This window comes from Canis lupus, chromosome 28 (genome assembly GCF_011100685.1).
Source record: "Canis lupus familiaris isolate Mischka breed German Shepherd chromosome 28, alternate assembly UU_Cfam_GSD_1.0, whole genome shotgun sequence".
NCBI lineage: Eukaryota > Metazoa > Chordata > Mammalia > Carnivora > Canidae > Canis > Canis lupus.
Window position 1 is genome coordinate 25,292,896 of NC_049249.1, and position 21,033 is coordinate 25,313,928.

A 21,033-nucleotide genomic window follows, 5' to 3' on the forward strand; every position below is an offset into this window, starting at 1 on the left:
TACTTAGAATTATTTAATGAGATAACTTATGATTATGGTTTTAAACACTAACATTAAGTCTATTTTTGAAAACCTGGAATCTGTTATAAATAACATTGCTTTTCTATTTAAGTATTTCAGAGTTGTTATTTTACTTCACATTCTATCATATTCAGATTTTTATAACTCTTATACCAGTACAGTTAGTGCTTAAAATTATGGCATCAGGTACCAGCCTTTATGATCACTTTTCATTAATTTTTTTTTAAAAAAAGATATTCATTAGGTATAATATCAATGGAATTATATCGTAACAAATAGATATGGAAACTCTTAAGATCTTTATTACACTCTTATTTAAATAAGAATTTATATTTCTTGATTATAAGAATCTTAGTATCACTGGGTTTTTTTTTTAATTTCCAGAGTTTACTTTCAATTTTGATAACATACAGACTATGCTTCTCCCCCTAAATTTCTGACAATGTATAATATTAAATATAGCTACCAAAAATATCCTTGAACAACAAAATCAATTTTGGAGTTGTTAGCAATGAATGATAAGATTCAATATTTTTTAAAATTCATGATAAAATTTAGCATTCTAATTTAATATGTAAATCACACAAGGAAATATCTTCTCACATTCATCAAATATTCAGGCCCAACCTATCCCACAGAAGTCACAAAATTAAGCTTTATGTCTCATTAACTATTACTTCATTTGCTCTCTTTTTTTGGAGATTTATTTTTTATTTATTTTAGAAAGAGAGCAAGAGCACGCATGCACGTGCAGTGGGGAGGGGCAGAGAGAGAGAGGGAGAGAGCCCTAAGCAGACCTTGCATTAAGTGCAGAGCCCAATGGAGGATTCAATCACATGACCCTGATATTATGGCCTGAGCTAAAGCCAAGTGTCACTCATGCAAGTGACCTACCCAGGTGCCCCTGTATTTGCTTTTAAAACTGAATCTAATATTCCACTGCAGTATATAGTACTTACCTTGTGTGAATCCATTTCTGCTTTTAATTTGTTTTGTGCCCATTTTACTTTAATGACATGAGAATTAATATCTTCCTTTAGTTTGTCAATTTCTCTGGTGAGTCTAGTAGTTTCACTTTCCTAAAACAGTAATACTAGGTCATATTTTTTCATCTGAACAATCAACTAGTTATTTATGTATCTTTTATACCTCCTCAAAACAATCAATTCAATAACACAATATTTCAGGGTTTAGTATATTATAACGTACATAAACCTAATTCAAAGTTCAAATGAAAGAGAGGACCAAAATCCTAAATCAAATTAACAGACATAAGATGATTAACATTTATATTTCAGCCAACTAGATATTTGCAAGCAAGCATTAAGTATGATTCTTCTCAACTGGCTGGCATTAAGACGAAATACAAATTAAAATCTTCCAGAATTTCTGAGAACAATGAAAACATTCCTGAACTAAAAGTTAATGAAAAAATAACATTCATTACCAAGAAATGATAATGGACTAGAAATAAGACCATGCTATGAGGCTGCTAGTTAACACCAAGGACTCTGAATAGCTCAGTAATTAAATTTCTTTGGGCAGCATCTAAAAAGAACATGTTTTTCTACAAGAAAAATGTAAGTTCTATCCTATAACAAATAAGTATTACATTAAGATTCTAGTCAAATTACATAGTTCTGGCTGAGAAACTATTCACATCTTGATCCCACTATGCATGTATTTTACCAAAATAAAATGTTCTTTTGAAGCAGAAACTCATTTCTTCAAAGTACAGATATTAAAAGGTTTAAAAAATATCAGGAAAAAGTTATTTAATAAACAACATGTATCGATATCTTGTTTTTTTCCTAGCAAAGACTTTTTTTGCAGACAGGTAATGAGATACTAAGACTTTTAAAGCATTCATGTTCTTAGAAGGTAAACTAACAAAAACAACTTTATGCTTAATAGTGACTTTAACCACATTAATTATGATTGTTTGATACGGTAAGGAAAAGAAAAAGGAATGAATTTCAACTATAGTACAATAGCACAAATTATACCTTGGTCTCATATAGCTGGTGCAACCGTCCTTTCTCCTGAGAAAGCTGCTTAATTTTGTTAGTATTTTTCTCAGACTCTTTATTCGCATCTCTGAGTTTCCTTTCAAGTATCTCTTTTTCCTTTCGAAGGTCTAAAGATTCCTTCTCACCTCTTACATACTTCATTACCATTGCTTCTTTTTCCTGGCGTGCCTCTTCACATTTTTTGTTGGCCTTTGAAAAAATATCCAGCATTAATAAAATTTTTTTTAAATCAAAATCAAAATAAATATTTTTCTATAATGTTACCAATGTATTTTCTGGGTTTTTTTTTTTTTTTTTTTTTTTTTTTTTTTTTTTTTTGCATAATGTCCCCAGGGCCTGTGTCAGGAAATTTTTAAATGAAAGGAAATATTCAAAATTAGAGAAAAATGATACAGTAAACAAATTAGTATCACTAGTATTTGCTTTTATGCTTTCCTATTTCTTCTACTTTGGCTGACATAATTACTCCTCCAGATCTACTTTTCCACTCTATCCTATCCCACCCTGTGCTTTGGGGAAATGACTATCATGGACTATATCAAGTTTCCTTGCCCAGAACTTCCAGTTAGATTCGGCCACCAACAGGAGGCACTTGGCAGACCACAAGTACAGGCAGAGTGACATCTGGCTTCTCCAATCACCACATGTTGGCTGAAGGCCACTGCTCACATCAGGTGCCCTCATTATATAATTAGCCCCTCTGAACCGCACTACTGGTTCCCTCTTCTCATTCCTTTAGCTTGAAGAGTTTTAATGGTTTCTCAAGGGGCACTTGGGTGGCTCAGGTTGTGATCCCAGAGTCCTGGGATCAAGTTCAGGATCAAGTTCAGGATCAAGTTCTTGCAAAAAGTAATCATATGAAAGCTAATTATTCATTTGATTTTCTGTATATGAAAAGGTTTCTAAAGTATTTCACTTCATTGGGTGCTTGGGTGGCCCAGTCAGTTAAGCAGCTGTGTTTGGCTCAGATCATAATCTCAGGGTCCTAAGATCAAGCCTGCATTGGGCTCCCTGCTCAGTAGGGGAGTCTGCTTCTCCCTCTCCCTCTGCCTCTCCCCACACGCTCACCCTCTCTCTCAAATAAATAAGTAAAATCCTTAAAAAAGAAAAAATATTTTACTTAAAAAATACCTAACTGGACTAAGTGTGACAATCTATATGGCCTCAAAATTCTCTATTAATATAAGCTGGTACTCCATATTCTGAAGTTTCATGCAATGAAAACTTTTACAGAAAGCCTTTCATTTAAGTAAATTTAAATTCACAATTTGCAAATATGATGCAGCACATATTCATGTTATAAAAGATGGAACCTTAAATTTTAGGGATTTTCAGTGGTATCTAGTGTAAATGCCAACTGATACTATAACTGAATTGAAGATGTATAATGTTAAGAGAATGTAGGAAAAGCTCTCATGCTCTGATGAAAATTAACTGACTAAGAATGTTTCATGAAGTTCTGGTACAGCTGATAAATACATCTAATAGATACACAGAATACTATACAAACACTTTTTAAAATTGCTCAATTGGGATTTTTTCCCCCTACTGAAACAGTCTGCTAATTTTCAAGAGAAATTAAGGGAATCACTAGAATAGGAATATCAGAGATCCCTGAGGATTTCACAATGTAATTGTGGACAAGGACTGAGAAAATTGTACTGGAATTGGTTAACTGAATTAGCTATACTTTTAGATAACTGAATAACTGTTCTTAGAAAAGGCAATTAATGGTAACGTTCACTTCAAAAGAAGTCTGGTTTCATAAGTTAGTCCTCAGACAACATATTGGCTTTTAGAAATACAAAAAGTTGTGGCTTCTGTTCCAGAAGAGCTCACTACCTAGTATGAACAACATATAAACAAAACATTTATACATTATCTTAACATATATACATACAATATATAAAGAAATGTGCAAATGCCTAAGGGTATAAAATAGCATGATTTTTTGGAGGCTATCAAGACATTTTATAGGATTTAAATTTGGCATGCTGGTTGGACTGGGGAGGAAGTAGTTATGAAATAGACTGGTAGAGATTAAATCTTCAAAGGAAGAAGGGTTTCTCTTATCACGCTTATGAGGTGAGATTTTATCCTACAGGCAATGGGAAGCCAAAAGATTTATACATCGGAACCTTTTATTAAACGCATGTTTAAGTAAGATAACTAACTGATGGCAGGATGGAAGCTTCACTGAAATTGAGAGATGAGAAGTGGAAAAACCAGAAAAGAGACAAAGTAGATAAAGTTAAACACTGTAAGGTTCTTTTTCTTTCTTTCTTTTTTTTTTTTTTAAGATTTTATTCATTCATGAGAGACACACAGAGAGAGAGAGAGAAAGGCAGAGACACAGGCAGAGGGAGAAGCAGGCTCCATACAGGGAGCCTGATGTGGGACTCAATCTGGGGTCTCCAAGGATCACACCCTGGGCTGAAGGCAGCGCTAAACTGCTAAGCCACTGGCGCTGCCCAAAACTGTAAGGTTCTTGACTATAGCAGGGATGTCCTGTTACTCAGTCATCCGTGGATCAGCTGCAAAGGAATAACCTGGGGTGCTTAAAGTTCATGTTTCTAGGTCTCAACCCAGACCATGGCAGCACTTGCTTCCCAGAACTGCTGGGAGTATTAAACAAGATAATATAGTATAGTATTACTATATAGTAATATAGTAATTACTACTTAAGCTTCCCTAGAAAGTCCATTTATGGCATAGATAAAGGAAGAAAAGCCAGTAAGTCTTTGCATTTGACCAGTTTAAGATGTTTATCATTGACTTGGATAAACATAAAGAAAAAGCAGGAATAAGATAATCAAGATACAACAGTCTGGGACACCTGGGTGTTCAGCGACAGAGCGTCTGGCTTCAACACAGGGCGTGATCCCAGGGTGCAGGATCAAGTCCCACATCAGGCTACCTGTGAGGAGCCTGCCTCTAACCTCTGCCTAGGTTTCTGCCTCTCTCTCTCTCTCTCTCTGGTGTCTTTCATGAATAAATAAAAAATCTTAAAAAAAAAAATACAACAGCCTGCTAAAATTAAAACATAAGAAGTACTGCTTTTTGAAACATGGCAGATAAATTATCCCCATCCAAAATCCAAAATATTTAGATGAAATCCAACAGATATCCTTTTATTTTTTAAATGTTTCTTTACTTGGGAGAGCAAGCAAGCATACAGAGAGGGGAGGGGCAGATGGAGAGGGAGAGTAGACTCCCCACTGAGCCTGGAGCCCCCTTGGGGCTTCATCCCACAATCTCATATCCCTGAGACCACAACCTGAGCTGAAACCAAGAGTTGGATGCTCAACAGACTGAGCCATCCAGGTGCCCCACAAACATCCTTTTAATAAACAGGTAAGTTCTCAAGAAAGTATGAGAAACTCCCCAGGGCCAAAGAAGCTAAGGGGAAGCAGGAATCCAGAGCGGTATGTTAAGCTTGAACTGCCCTGTAGACATTTCCCAATACCAGGCCATGAGGATATGGCGGGAGGAAACATGCTGTAAATTACCTGAGAATTTGTAAATCTACCCTCTTACAAGTATAAGGTTCAAATTCATTCTACCTATATAGTCAGTTAATACTTCCCGATTCAATTCATCATAACAACCAACAGTCAGGCACTATGCTAGGAAGTGAAGTTGATTATAAGTAAGATTCCATACTTGAGAAGGAGTTCAGGGCCACCCAGTGGCTCAGTAGGTTGAGCATCTGCCTTAATCTCAGGTCATGATCTCAGGGTCCTGGGATCAAGCCCTGCTGCCTCTGGCTCTCTGCTTAGCTGGGAGTCCACTTCTCCCTCTGCACTCCCCTCTGCCCAGCCCCATACTCATGTCCTCACATATGCTCTCTTAAATAAATAAATAAATCTTAAAAAAAAAAACAAAAAAGAGCTCAGGTAGTAATACAAAAACAATACTTAAACGCTCTCTTCTGAAATCTATATATACCACTCAAGGAGATGATCAAGGTATACCAAGTAGGAAAAAAAATCCAACAAGATGCACAGTAAAATTCTAATTAAGTAGGAAGAATATGTTTATGAATACATACACATAAGCTTCTGTGCCTTATACATGTATACATGATAAGATACATAACCAAAATATCAACAGTTAACCTTGGAACAAGGAATGGGATACCAAGGATTTGGGCACAGGAAGAGAGAAGTACAAATGAAGGAGGATTTTCACTTTTTGTTCTATATACTTCCTCAATTTATTAAAAAAATATTTTTGTAGTTAGCATGTATTTATGTGTTGCTTTAGCATTTTTTTTTAAAGATTTTATTTATTTATTCATGATAGTCACACAGAGAGAGACAGAGAGGCAGAAGGAGAAGCAGGCTCCATGCACCGGGAGCCCGACGTGGGATTCGATCCCGGGTCTCCAGGATCGCGCCCTGGGCCAAAGGCAGGCACCAAACCGCTGCACCACCCAGGGATCCCTGCTTTAGCATTTTTTTAAAAATTAATTACCCATTCTTAAGATACTACTGATACCCGAAATAGTCTAACAGATTAGTTTATAATAAACAAGAAAAAGTCACCAGAATATAAAGCTGATAATGATAATGATTTGAAAAATACCTGTTCCATTCGATGGGCCATCTCTTTATGCAACTGCTGAACTGCATTTTTAGCTGCAATGTCTTGAGCTACTAGTTTTTCTTTGGAAGTTTTAACTTCTTTACTAAGTTCCTCTATTCTTGATTCTAACTGTAAAGAAAATTATTTCCAGATTATTTTTATAGCTATACCAAAGAGACTACCAACACTTTAATATAAACAATGAAAGGGAACATAAAGAATGTAATGAATATACTTCAAACAGAAATCAAAAGTAAATGTTAGCAATGTTTCTAAATCTTTTTTTTTTTAAGATTTTATTTATTTATTCATGAGAGACACAGAGGCAGAGACATAGAAAGAGGGAGAAGCAGGCTCCTCACAGGGAGCCTGATGTGGAATTCGATCTCTGGACCCAGGATCATGCCCTAGGCTAAAAGCAGACGCTCAACCGCTGAGCCACCACTTCTAAATCTTATTAGAATTAAGGTATAAAGCTGATGCAGTTTCTGGTAAGATGTATGTGGCAAGCTCTAGAACAATCACCAGGTAAATAACTCAAAAATATACTGAAAATATGAAAGAAATTTATTTATTTTTTTAATGAAAGAAATTTAAATGTTAGATATTCACTTAATGCAAAAGAAAGCAGTAAGAGAAGAATAGGGGAACAAAAAGACATCAGACATATGGAAAAAAAATGGCAGACATATGGGATGCCTGGATGGCTCAGCGGTTCAGGGTCTGCCTTCAGCTCAGGTCGTGATCCTGGAGTCCCAGTATCAAGTCCCACATTGGGCTCCCTGTGAGGAGCCTGCTTCTCCCTCTGCCTATGTCTCTGCCCCCCTCTCTCTCTCTCTCTCTCTCTCTCTGTCTCTCATGAATAAATAAAATCTTAAAAAAAAAATGGCAGACATAAATCTACTGTCAATAACAGCATTAAATGAGATTATATTAACTATTTATATCAAAACCCAGAGATTATCAGATATAATTAAAAACACAATCCAACAAGACACGATCTGTAAGACATGCTTTAGATTCAAAGATATAGACTGAAAGAAAAAGAATGGAAAAAGATCCAGCAAGCAAATAACCATAAAAAAATAGGAGTGGCTATACTAATATACAAAATAAACTACAAAAAAAAAATGTTACCAGAGAGAAAGAGAGAGAGATTTTATAATGATTAAATGGTCAATCAATAATAATTCTAAGTATATATGTACCTAAGTAACATAGCACGAAAATACATGAACCAAAAGCTGACAGAAATGAAGGAGGCAATTGATAGTCGGGAGACTTCAATACCTCACTTTTAATAACGGACAGAACCAAACAGAAGATTAACAAGGAAACAGGTAACTTGAGCAGAACTATAAAACAACTGGATCTAACACATCTATACATTCCATCCAACAACAGAATATACATGCTCATCAAGTGGACATGGAATATTCTCTAGGACTGAACATATGCCAGGTCATAAAATAAACCTCAATAAACTTAAAAGATTGAAATCTTATAAAATATGTTCTTAAACTATAATGAAATGAAACTAGAATTGGTAACAGCAAGAAATCTCAGATTTTCACAAATACGTTAAAATTAACACTTCAATAAACAATGGGGAAAATCACAAGGAGAATTAGAAAATATGAGGAAATTAGGAATACAAAGACACAACATACACAACTTAGGGGATATACCGAAAGCAATGCTTAGAGGGAAATTTACAGCTATAACTATATTAAAAAAAAAAGAAATCTCTCAAGTCAACAACCAAACTTTCATCTTAAGGCACTGGAATAAGAGAAGCAAACTAAACCTAAAGCCAGCAAGAGGAAGAAAATAATAAATATTAGAATGAAAATTAAATAGAAAATAAACAGAAAATTCAACAAAACAGTTCTTTGAAAAGATTGACAAAATTGACAAACCTTTAGGCAAAAAAGGGGGTGTGGGAGAAAGACTCAAATTACTAGAATGGAAATAAAAAAGAGACACACTAACCTTATAGAAATAAAAACAGTATAAATGAATACTATGACCAATTTAACTTGGATGAAATAAAAGGACAATTCCTAGAAAGGCACAAACTACCAAAACTGGCTCAAGAAGAGAGAATCTGAGCAGACCTATAAATAGATTTAATTAGTAAAAAAAAAAAATAATAAACAACAAAACCTACCAAGAAATATTTAAGCCCAGGAGACTGCACAGATAAATTCTACCATGCATTTAAAAAATACCTATTCTTTTTTTTAAGATTTTATTTTTAAGTAATCTCTATTCCCAACATGGGGCTCAATCAAACTCATGACCCTAAGATCAAGAGTCACACACTCCCCTCAGACTGAGCCAGCCAGATGCCCTGAATTAATACCATATCAATTCTTCACAAACTTCTCCCCAAAAGAAACACTTCCCAACTCATTTTATGACTTCAGTATTACCCTGACACTAAGACCAAGAAAATCACAAGAAAAAGAACTATAAGACCAGTATCTCTTCTGAATATAGACAAATTCTCAATCAATGGAAATTACAGCACTAGCAAACCAATCCTGAAATATATAAAAAGAATCATATACCATGACCCAAAGCTATTTATTCTAGCAATGCAAGGCTGGCTTAACATCCAGAAACCAATTAATGTAATGTATATCAACAGAACAAAAACATATGATCACCTCGATAAATGCAGAAAAAGCATTTGATAAAATTCAGCACTCTTTCATAATAAAAACACTAAGCAAAGTAGGAATAAAAATGTACTTCTTCAACCTGATAAAGAGCATCTGTGAATGCTAGCACAGCTAGTATAGTACTTAATGGTGACAAGCTAAATGCTTTCTCCCTAAGATCAAGAACAAGAACAAGATATCCATTCTTGCCACTTTTATTCAACCCCATATTGGAGGGTCCAGGCCAGACAATTAGGTAAGAAATGAAATAAAAGGCACTTGGAAAGGATAAGTAAAACTCTCTATTTGCAGATGACATGATCTTATATACAGAAAATCCTAAGGACTACCAATGGATATGGGGTTTCTTTGGGGGTAGTTGATAAATATTCTAAAATTGTGGTGAAGGTTGTACTACTAAAAACCATTAAGCTGTATAACTGAAATGGGTGAACTGCATGGTATGTAAATTATATCTCAATAAAGCTGCTGAAAAAACCCTAAGTGTTAGCTTATATTGGGATCCCTGGGTGGCTCAGCAGTTTAGTGTCTGCCTTCGGCCCAGGGCATGATCCTGGAGTACTGGGATCGAGTCCCACATCGGGCTCCCGGCATGGAGCCTGTTTCTCCCTCTGCCTGTGTCTCTGCCTCTCTTTCTCTCTGTGTCTCTCATGAATAAGTAAATAAAATCTCTTAAAAAAATAAATAAAATGTTAGCTCATAGAACATGTGTATAATTTCCCTTATGACAAAATTACCTAGAGTGACAGTGTCCAATTCAAGCCACATGTGTAATTTATATTTTCTAGTAGACACATTTTAAGAAGCAAAACGTGAAATATTAAACTTAATATATCCAAAATATTAACACTTTGACACATAATCAATTTACTTTAGAAATTGAGATATTTTACTTTTTTTATACTAAGTCCACAAAATTGTGTATTTCATACTTAAAGTATTTAATTTGGACTAGCCACCTTTCAAGTACTCAATAGCTATATGTGGCTAGTGGCTGCCATATTGAAAGGTGAAGATCTAGAGATTAATCTAAGAAAAAAGAATCCTGCTATATTGGCTAGCAAAAGAAACTAGAATCCAATTTTCTCCTTTAAAAAGGCACAACCACTAACAAGCTCATGAAAAGAACAGCTTGGGTTCTCTCCCCTATTTTTGGTCTTTAGTTTCTGATCATCAGCAGTGACCTGCCTACTAAAAGCTGGCTTCTGTCCATTTGTAAGCCTCCCTTACGCTTTAAAGTTTTAAGTTTGTTTTTACTATGGTATAGCTCTAAAGTACATAAAAGTCAGGATTAAGCAAGTAAAATTTATAAATACTATCACCTTCCAACTATGTAATGGTACATTAAATATACCAAGACATAAGCAAGTAAAACTTGGCTTAATTTTTTTATTATCAATTGTTTATTGTTTTTTTTTTTCATTATATAGTTTTTGGTGATGGATGAAACAAAAGGAAAGACTTTTAAGGTTAAAATGCTTCTAATCCTGTCTACAGAAGAAAAAAAGCAGCTCAGTAAGATAAGAGCAGCTCAGCTTTGCCACAAGTCTGAATATTCACTTTGTTGATCCATACATCAGAATTCATTTTTTAAAAATTTAAAAAGGAAAGAAAAAGAGGAAAGACAAACTGGAGAAGCTAGCTAGCCAGATAAAATTCTGAAAGAGAGCCAGTTTTCCAGTATAGTACACAGTAACACTGAGAATGGAATCATCTTAAACTATAAGCTTAAAAATATTCTAATGCTGGATATATATATATATATAATATATATATATATTATATATATAATATATAAGGTATATATTGCTTCTTCTTTAAGTAGTGGAAAGTCTATTTGCCAAATCAAATCTTTTCTTCCTCAGATTTCTATTACATATAGAATACACTCACACATATCCTATAAAAATATAAATTTTTACACGAGAAAAAAAATCAGATGATTCCCATTTCAAAAAAAAGAATGCTTTATATACCAAGCAATCCTCTGAATTTAAAATACAATTTAGCTTACAGAATTTCAATTTATACATAGATTTTTCAGGAAGGTATTTACAAATTGAAGTATAGTGTTTAAAGATTTTTTGCCTTTTTACCTGTTTAATTGTGCTCATATGCTGCTTCTCTGTTTCTGTTCTTTTTTTTAGTTCTTCTCTTAAATTGTCTTTTTCTGAACAAATGTCTAAGATGAGCTCCTGATGCTTCTTATTTTCTTTAATTAATCTAAATACAAAAACAGCAGTATAAGTAAAACACAATTAAAAATGGAGATGTGAAATACAGTGTTTGCAGATTAGATATACTTATGATTAATATATCAACATTCCTAAGTAATACTTTTGTAATGAGACATTGTATTTTATAGAACATTCTCTGGTGGTCAGGCTATTAACTTCTTGCAGAAATTTGCATATTTCAAATCAAGTGAAATATAATCAGATAAAGAAAACCATATTCTTTTAAGTTGACCACTTTGGGTATCTCAGCTATGTACTTCATCCCTTCTGTATTTGAATTCCTCCAGGTCAGTGGTTCTCAACCTGAGGCAAAGTCCTTCCAGGCATTTGCCTGGAAACATTTTTGGTTGCCACAACAGAGGTGGGGGGATTGCTACTAGATTCTTTTGGGTGGAGGTCAGGGATGCTGCTAAACATTTTATAATGCACCCCCACCACCAAAGAGTGATCTCCTAAATGTCAATAATGCTGAGGGTGAAAAATCTTGCTTTATTTAGATTTTAAGAATATTTCAACGATGTTCTAATGATAGTTACAAGAGACACTGAAATAAAATTAAAAAATATAAAAGTTCAAGCAGAAATTTCATTTTGAGTCCCCTAGAAAAATATAAATAAAGCCTTAAAAGTTACCTGTGCAGTATTCAGGACTTTGACATAAGATACCTCAAGAAGTTAACAACTAGTATTTTTGAATTATTAAAAGCAATAACTATTACTTAATACTTATTGCACAATTACTATTCACTAGGTTTATCCTTAAGTGCATAATTTCATTTAATATTCAGGTTTATGAAATTACGAAGCCTATGAAATTATCTATTTTATGAATTTTAAGAAATAAAAAAAGCAAAAAACCTGAAGCCCAGCACTTGTTCCAGGTCACACAGCTACTAAGTGGCTGAAGTGAGATTTGGACCCAGGTCTAATTCCATAGTCTAGGCCTTTCCCTTCTTCGAAGATGCTCATTCACTGGACAAATGCTTATTGGGTACCTACTATGTACCTATATTCTTCAGTGTGCTAAAAGTTATGTCAGCAAACCATCCCTGCCCTCACGGTGGTTATATTCAAAGGGAGAAGATGAAAATAGACACAATATAATAAAATGTCAGGCAGTGATCATGTCCTATTAAGTAAAAAAGAAAAAAAGTAAAGGAGGGCAAGAGGACAGAGAGCGACTTGAGCAGTGATTTTATTTTATTTTTTTAAGATGTATTTATTTGAGAGAGAGAGCGAGAGAGAGAGAGAGAGAGAGACTGCGCATGATGCTGCGGCAGGGCAGAGGAGGACAGAGGCAGAGAATCTCCAGCAGACTTCCCACTGAGCTCAGAGCTGGATAACAGGCTCTATATCACCACCCTGAGATCACCAGTGCAGCCTAGGGTCAGACGCTCACCTGACTGAGCTCCTCAGGCGCCCTTATCTACATTAGGCAGTGAATGTAGATAAGGTAGTCCCGGTGGGCCTCTCTGAGGAACACAGGACCACAGCAAGAAAGCAAATCATGCAAATACTTGGGAAGGAGAAAAACATACCATGCAAGTTTCTTCAAGCCTTTTTGGCACAGTGGTTTAACTTAGATTATTTATTTGATTTGGTGTACACTCAAGCTGTTGCAGAAAACTACCTGAAGCAAAGGATCCTGGCTGTAGTTTACAAGTAAGCAATCTACGAAGGCAGAAGTAGAAGAGCAGCGAACCCTCAAACTGTCACATCCGATGCACAACTAACCGTTCTTAATTAAGAATTCTGGTTGGGACCTTGGACAACACACTGATGTTAGAAAATAGAGGAATGGGGGGATCCCTGGGTGGCGCAGCAGTTTAGCGCTTGCCTCTGGCCCAGGGCGCGATCCTGGAGACCCAGGATCGAATCCCACATCGGGCTCCCGGTGCATGGAGCCTGTTTCTACCTCTGCCTGTGTCTTTGCCTCTCTCTCTCTCTCTGTGTGACTATCATAAATAAAAATAAATGAATTAATTAATTAATTAATAAAAAAAAGAAAATAGAGGAATGGATGTGTAAATAGTGATGCTAGGAAATAGATACACTAATGAAAATTTAAGCCAAACAAACTAAGATAGTTTTCTTTATAGAATATTAAGTGAAGGCAAAAGAAAAAAAAAATGCGTGTTCTACAGCTAACCTGAGTCACAAAGCATTGTATTTGGAATTAAAAGTATTCTGTGCATAACAAAAGACTAACTTAGTTAAAAATATATATATATTTATAATGCCTTAATGTCTATAAAACAATTCAGGTATCGTCCCCTTCACGGAGATGAAAAATGTTTGATTCATAGAGGCTGATGTGAACCACAAAACAGAGTTTTGCACATGGAAGTGGGACTCTTCTAACTGCAGGCTTCTGGAAACTGCTTACCCCAGTGTACTATGCTGCCACCATTCTGACAGGCTGCGGCAAGAAGGAATTTTTTATTGCATTCCTAATATTTTTAGATAAATTTAACAACTTCTAACTAGTTCATTTCAGATAACCACGTTGAAAAAAACTATCTTGGCTCAGATTTTAACTTGGGCATTTACTAGCATGTGACCTTGAGCAAATTACTGAATTTTTCCGTGCTTCAGGTACCTCATCTGTAAAACAGGAGTAATAGTTAGTTCACACCACAGGGGACTGTTGTGATTCCATGAATTAATACATGTATATGAAGTGCCAGGCACATAATTAACAACATATAGGTATTTGCTGTTATTATTCAATGTACATCTGACAATTTACAAGAAAAGCAAAAGATGAGTCCAGATCTAAGGTGAATGGGAAGAAGCATCAGACAGTCTCAAAAAAAAAAAAAAAAAAAAAAAAAAAAAAAAAAAGGATCTGGAAGAACAGGTACAGATAGAAAAATGAGGAAATTACCCTAAAAAAATTCAACAATGGTGAAAGCACCAATGCTCTAAGTAAAAAAAAAACAAAAAAAAAAAAAAAAAAAACAAAAACAACAACAACAACAAAAAAAACAGTTTATTTAGAATAGCAGCATTCCAGTAAGGATAGGAGTAGAAGTGGCAGCCACTAGTTTTGGGGCAGTAGTAAGTAGGGCCTTGAGTCTCAAGAGATATTTATATACTCACGTTCACAGTATTATTCACAATAGTCAAAATGTGGAAGCAACTCAAATGTCCATTGACAGATGAATGGATAAGCAAAATATGGCATATACATAAAATATTATTTGTCCTTAAAAAGGCATTTCTGACAGGCGCTACAACTTGGATAACCCTTGAGGACATCTGCTAAGTGAAATTAACCAGTTATAAAAAGACAAATACTATAGGATTCCACTTTACATAAAGTACCAAGAGTAAACTTTTAGAAACAGAAAGTAGAACAGTGGTTGTCAGGCAGGGGACTGGGAGTTGAATGGTATGAAGCTTCAGTTTGCAAAATGAAAAAGCTGTGGAGATTGCACAAAAATGTGAATAAACCTAACACTACTGAACAGTACATTTAAAAACAAGATGGTAAATTTTATGTGTATTTTGTCATCATCTAAAATAAAAACAAAAAATAGAAAAAAAAGAAGGGCTCTGGACACTTAAGAGATTAAAGTTCACTGGATAAACCAATGAAGGCTAAGCTGGTTTGGGGAAGACTGATCCACTGAACAAGAAAGTCTAGAAGAGGGGCACCTGGGTGGCTCAGCAGTTGATCATCTGCCTTTGGCTCAGGGAGTGATCTTGGAGTCCCGGGATCAAGCCCCACATCAGGCTCCCTGCATGGAGCCTGCTTCTCCCTCTGCCTACATCTCTGCCTCTCTCTGTGTCTCTCAAGAATAAATAAATAAAATCTTTTTTTTAAAAAAAAAGGAAAGAAAGTCTAAAAGAGTAAACACTAGTAGCAAGGAGATCATTAAAAGCCAGTTACATATCTAGCAATAGTTGGATTATGGTTTATTTTTTTGTCACCCTCCTCTAGTATAGAGACTTTCTCCTCCCCTTTTTCTATGTACAGACATTGTACTCCAAGTTTCTTCTTAAATACCATTTTAAAAAAAGAGAATCAGTCTGTATTTTATAGTGAAGGTCAGTACATTTTATTTTCCTTTAAAGGTTATAAAAGACTACCCAAACATCTGAAACACTTAGATACAAAAATCTAGAATAAAAGTAGAGGATATAATACCATTAGGAAAAGATGAAACAAAATTGAACTATCATTAACTCTATAAATCCAAGGGAAGTCTAGAACTAACTACATTCTCATTACTAATAACCAAACAATTCTTCTCTAAATTTTAATTTGTAAAACCAATGAATTTAAAACAAGAATTTTAAGAAAATCTTTTTGAATTATATGACTCTCATTTTCTTTTGAATTTCTCATAATTTTGACACTATTCTGCTCCATATTCTTTCAAAACTGAAAAACATGAGTTGTCTTTATGAATACTTCTAGATCTTTAATGAATCACATTAGTATTTATTCATTTAGACATATATTAAATCATCAAACTTGACATTTGCTGAATTATTTGGTAATTACATATTTGTTGATCAACTACAACATACATGTCCATTGATTGTGGAATTAAAAATGGACAAAATGATACCTTCCTTTAAAGAATTCAATCTTTAATACTGGCAGAGGAAAAAAAAACCCTCAAAATTAAAAACTTACTTCTTTATGGTGTGTTCCTGCTGTAAATACTTCTCTTGCACACACTTTTCAAACATAACTAATGCACGTTCTCCCTTATTCATTCCATTTGGTACTCGGTGTTCTGCAAACTCTGTAGATAAGAGCTCAGATTCTATTTCTTCCAACAAATCCTCTGATGCTGAAACATTTTTGATTTTTGAAATAAGTTTCTTGGTGCAGTCTGTATCATAGGGACTTTCTGAGTAAGTCTTTTGATTTGCTGCTTCTGTAAATGTAGATGACCTTAATTCCGCCAATATTTGTGTTACTGTCTGCTCGGTTTCATTTGTTTTCAAAACTTGCTTTGTAAAATCTCCACCAGGAAAACTGGCTATTTGTTCAGAATTTTCTGGGCATATGTCTGTTTTAGCACAAGAATCCACACCTCCACTATGATCCTGAATAGAATTTTCCTGTGCTTCGATTTCATTATGTTCATTAGGCTGACATGAAGTTTTATCAAAGTTTAATGATGACAGTTTAGATTCATTTTCTAAGCTGCTTTCATCACCAGAAAATGAGTTGCTGGAGTCTTCCTTTAATTCAAATGTTTTCCCAATATTTTTATCAGAGGAAATGGAGGCTATGTGCTCTGTCTCTGACATGCTGATTGACACCACCTCACTCTGCACTTCTTCAAATTTGTTCCTGATCTTCGTTTGACATCTAAAAAAGTCAAAATATCAAAATTTTAAAAAGTTAAAGTTTTTTCAAACCAAGACCTCATACGTATTTACACAAACTCCATGATGTGGAATAACTAAGACTACAAATTTTACCACTAGTAACTCTTTTAAGACTTCAAGAGCGCAAAAATCCAAAACCTGAGTAGCACAGTCAATCCGAGTGTGCTGCAATCAGTAGGGTGCTACAAAGTCTTACTCTTTCTCCTTTAATTGAGTCACACAACTTCACTTTAGCTACAATTTGGCATTTCTTAACACCCCCATAAAGATGTTGGGTATGAAATAGCTAGAGTTTAAATTGTTAGAATTCAATTGACTTGTTTATAATTCCTTCAACTCCATGAGGGGAAAAAGACGATCTCAAAAGTCTGTAAGAAAATATTGAGGGATCCCTGGGTGGCGCAGTGGTTTAGCGCCTGCCTTTGGCCCAGGGCGCGATCCTGGAGACCCGGGATCGAATCCCACGTCGGGCTCCCGGTGCATGGAGCCTGCTTCTCCCTCTGCCTATGTCTCTGCCTCTCTCTCTCTGTGACTATCATAAATTTAAAAAAAAAATTAAAAAAAATACTGAGGAAATATGACAACAGTGGACACACAAGAGAATGATTATAAAACAATACACATTAATGATAATAAAAATTTACTGAGAAGGAAAATAACAAAACACAAGTATCAGCCCAGGCACCTGAAGCTGAGCTAAAAGAAGTTTGGACATTAAAGATCCCTGATAGGAATTTGGTTTTTTTATCCAGGCAAAAATCTAGGAAAATACCATGGTGACTTTCAAACATTCTCATCAAGAATACATAATTTTCAGGGCAACTCAAATGGAGCCCACATACACTGCCCAGATCATAAAAGAAATACTGACAAAACTAATTTAACAACTAGAATACGTTTTTAGGCTGTTTATGAAGGTTACTATTTTAGCTACTTTCTGAAAATTAGCCAACTCCAAAAATTATCCCAAGACAGATAAATATAAAATATTCCAGCAATCTTGATGAAAAACAATTATCAACTTCTTTCATCACATACCAACAAAGCATATATAGGGTGGTTATCAATGTCATATAAGGTTGGATTAAAAAAAGGGGGACATCATAGTTCTGACAAACTAGAAAAGAAATAATTTCAAATGGAAGATGTACTTATGAAAAAGAAACAAATATAAAATTTTTGAGTAACAGAAAGATATACATTTACATCGGTCTGTGATGGAAATGCTGGTCTGAATGCTTTGATTTGCAGGAGTGAATTTTATGACAATAAATCATAATAGACTTGTATACTTTTGTACTATAGTTTCTAGCACATAGTAGATTCTCAAGTATTGAATTAAAGTACAGAAGTGATGTGATAAAACTGTTACTTGAGGAACATTATTCTAGGAATGCAAAAAATGGGGAAGAATACTACTAAGAAAGACAGACCAGTTTGTTAAACGCCTCGTTTTTAGTTTAGTCTGTCCTTTGGAGCATCAGCTAGGATGGACCTTGGCCCTACTACCACAAACTACCCATCTGTATTAACATATTTCCAAACCACTAAATAGAAATTATCATTATCTTACTGCATACATGTTATATATAAGACGAAGCCCACAGTAGTGTTAAAGGCTTGGTTTATACAATACAAATTAATGCAGCAAATTAATAAAAGGCCTCATAGCATGCTGCATTCCAAAATCTAGAACAAAGTAAAATAATTCTCATATAGGGATATTAGCCACTTATATAGTTCTCCCTAAACTAAGTCACTTTAAGATATAACTTGTAAATGTGTTGCTGAATTTGAAATCTTAATTTAGAAATCAATCAAAAAATGAATGGTTTTAAACATAACCAGTAAATGTCAGCAACTGACCAAAATGATAAAGAATCTATTTAAATGAGAATACATAAAGGTATTATGACTCTCCAGCATAGAGAAGAAACTTTATCATTAGAGACTGTGTGCCATGCTTTGTCAAGAGAAAGGCACTAATTGTCGCGAATTATCCTTTTATCCAGCTTTCATATTCTCCACAATTCAGTCTTCAACATTTATTTTCCCTCTTAGAATTCAAGCACTTTGATAATTTGAACAGCTCTTCACTGATACCCACATTAGTTACTTTCAGTCCTGTGTTGAGTTACAGATAACAAATCTTCACCTGAATATAGACATTTCGAATGGATGTTCCACCATAACCTCAAACACAAAATGGCATAAAAGCCAAATCAAAATGATAGCTCCTATAATTGAGTATTCCCAGTTAATTGTCAATGGTATCATTTTTCTTGGTTATGATTTCTTCTTTTCCTTTGTCCTCATATTCTTTTACCAATTTCATGTCTCCAATTATACCCTCCTTTCTACTGCCACTGTCCTCTACCTGCAACTCAATCCAGATATAATCACTTCATATCTGTAACACTTGAAATGTCAGTTTCTCAATCTCACTGCATGAAATGGGCAAGTGATTTGAGACAGCACCAGGTCAAGTGTCACCCAATCCAGAGAAAGGGTTGGAGTATATACTATAATAACTCTGCCAAAGAGGAATAGCAGCTGCCCTATGAAGTGGGCCAGCCCTAGATGGCAGAAGGGACCAGGAAGCTACAATACTGCCCCTAAAAAATCCACACACTACCTCTACAGAGACCACCACCAAATGCAACCAGATGAATCAGACTGAGGCCCTATCTCTTCCCTTTTTAGAGGTTTCTGAATTAAGAATTCTGCCTCCACTGGGTGGTCTCCTTCCCCCAACTCCAAAAGGGCTAGCTAGAGGAAAAAAAGGGACATATTTTGGAGCCAAATTACCTCTTCTTTAATCCAAGCAGCTAGAAGCTAATACCTTCAACGTTTCTTCAGGTAGAACAAGGAGTCTGTGATTAATGTTTTGTGTTGCTTATTTTATTTTTCAAATGATTGAAACCTGTCTTAATTTCTGGAATAAATTTTCTCTAGTAATCAAAAGTGGCAGAAAGATACAACATCAAACTAGAACATTAGGGGACTGTACTTCAAAGGGAAGTGGAAAGGATGAGAGCATTTTACACAGTACGATGAGAGACCCAATAAGGAAAAACTAAAACCATTTTATGCTGCAATCCCTCAGTAAACCAGTCATCCTACTTTCCCAATCTTATCTCTCAACACATTTCTAAAACCCTAGGCCTTCACCATAATCTACCAGTCTCTGAGCTGTCTACTCAAGATTCCTCCAATCTACACATTAACATTTCCATGGCTTTGCTCCCATCTACAATGTCATTCTCTTCAGTCTATCCAGAGCCAAATTATATTCAAAGGTCCAATTTTATTTTATTTTATTTTATTTTTTTTAAAGATTTTATTTATTTATTCATGATAGTCACAGAGAGAGAGAGAGGGGCAGAGACACAGGCAGAGAGAGAAGCGGGCTCCATGCATCGGAAGCCCGACGTGGGATTCGATCCCGGGTCTCCAGAATCGCGCCCTGGGCCAAAGGCAGGCGCCAAACCGCTGCGCCACCCAGGGATCCCCAAAGGTCCAATTTTAAAGCCACATCTTCCTCCAAATTTACTCTCACTTTAAGTACAAAAATACTCTCATGTAAATGAAAACATACTGAGTTTATACTCATTAAGCACACAGCCACAGCCTTCCTTGTGACATTTCTGATCAGTCTTCAGCTTTTTAAATGATCTCATACTTGTAAGAAGGAACATCATTCTGAACTAAACAAACCTCTTAAATCTCTAGCAACATGATCCTGATAATAAAACAAATATAATCTCTACTACATTTACATTCATTCTTGCAAATGTTAAATGTTGTTCAGTAGTTCTCAATGAGGGTGGGGTCCACTGAGTTTATACAATGATTTGAGACTCAATGTACAAACAGTGCAAAACAATAGAAGTTTGTCTCATTCCGAATATTCGTCTACGTTAAAAAAAAAAAGCCTGTTTTTATAACCTTAGCTTAAACTGTTTTATATATTATCCTCCTGTAAATTAAAGAAAGCTGTTCAACCTCAAAAAACAAGTACTTTCTATACTGTTGCTCAATAATACGCCCGACTCTGAAAAAAATCTTCACATAAATTGATATCTGGTATCCACTTAGCTTGCAAACTTAGTTTTCT

General features: G+C 35.0%; 1 protein-coding gene across 6 annotated transcripts in view; it reads right to left on the minus strand.

Moving 5' to 3' along the window:
• Positions 1 to 21,033, minus strand: part of CCDC186 (coiled-coil domain containing 186) — a 62,228-nt gene that overhangs the window by 34,754 nt on the left and 6,441 nt on the right. For 4 of the 6 annotated variants that reach the window (XR_005380635.1, XR_005380637.1, XM_038578854.1 and 1 more), the window contains 5 exons: positions 16,210 to 16,896; positions 11,422 to 11,548; positions 6,639 to 6,767; positions 2,028 to 2,240; positions 981 to 1,100 (listed from right to left, as the gene is read on the minus strand). Coding sequence is in view for 3 of the 6 variants with exons in the window: in XM_038578854.1 (XP_038434782.1) it covers positions 981 to 1,100; positions 2,028 to 2,240; positions 6,639 to 6,767; positions 11,422 to 11,548; positions 16,210 to 16,835 (1,215 nt within the window). In the remaining 3 variants the exon portion in view is untranslated. Of the gene's footprint in view, positions 1 to 980; positions 1,101 to 2,027; positions 2,241 to 6,638; positions 6,768 to 11,421; positions 11,549 to 16,205; positions 16,897 to 21,033 lie in introns of those variants that run through there. The other 2 variants (XR_005380638.1, XM_038578856.1) reach the window with 2 other exon arrangements.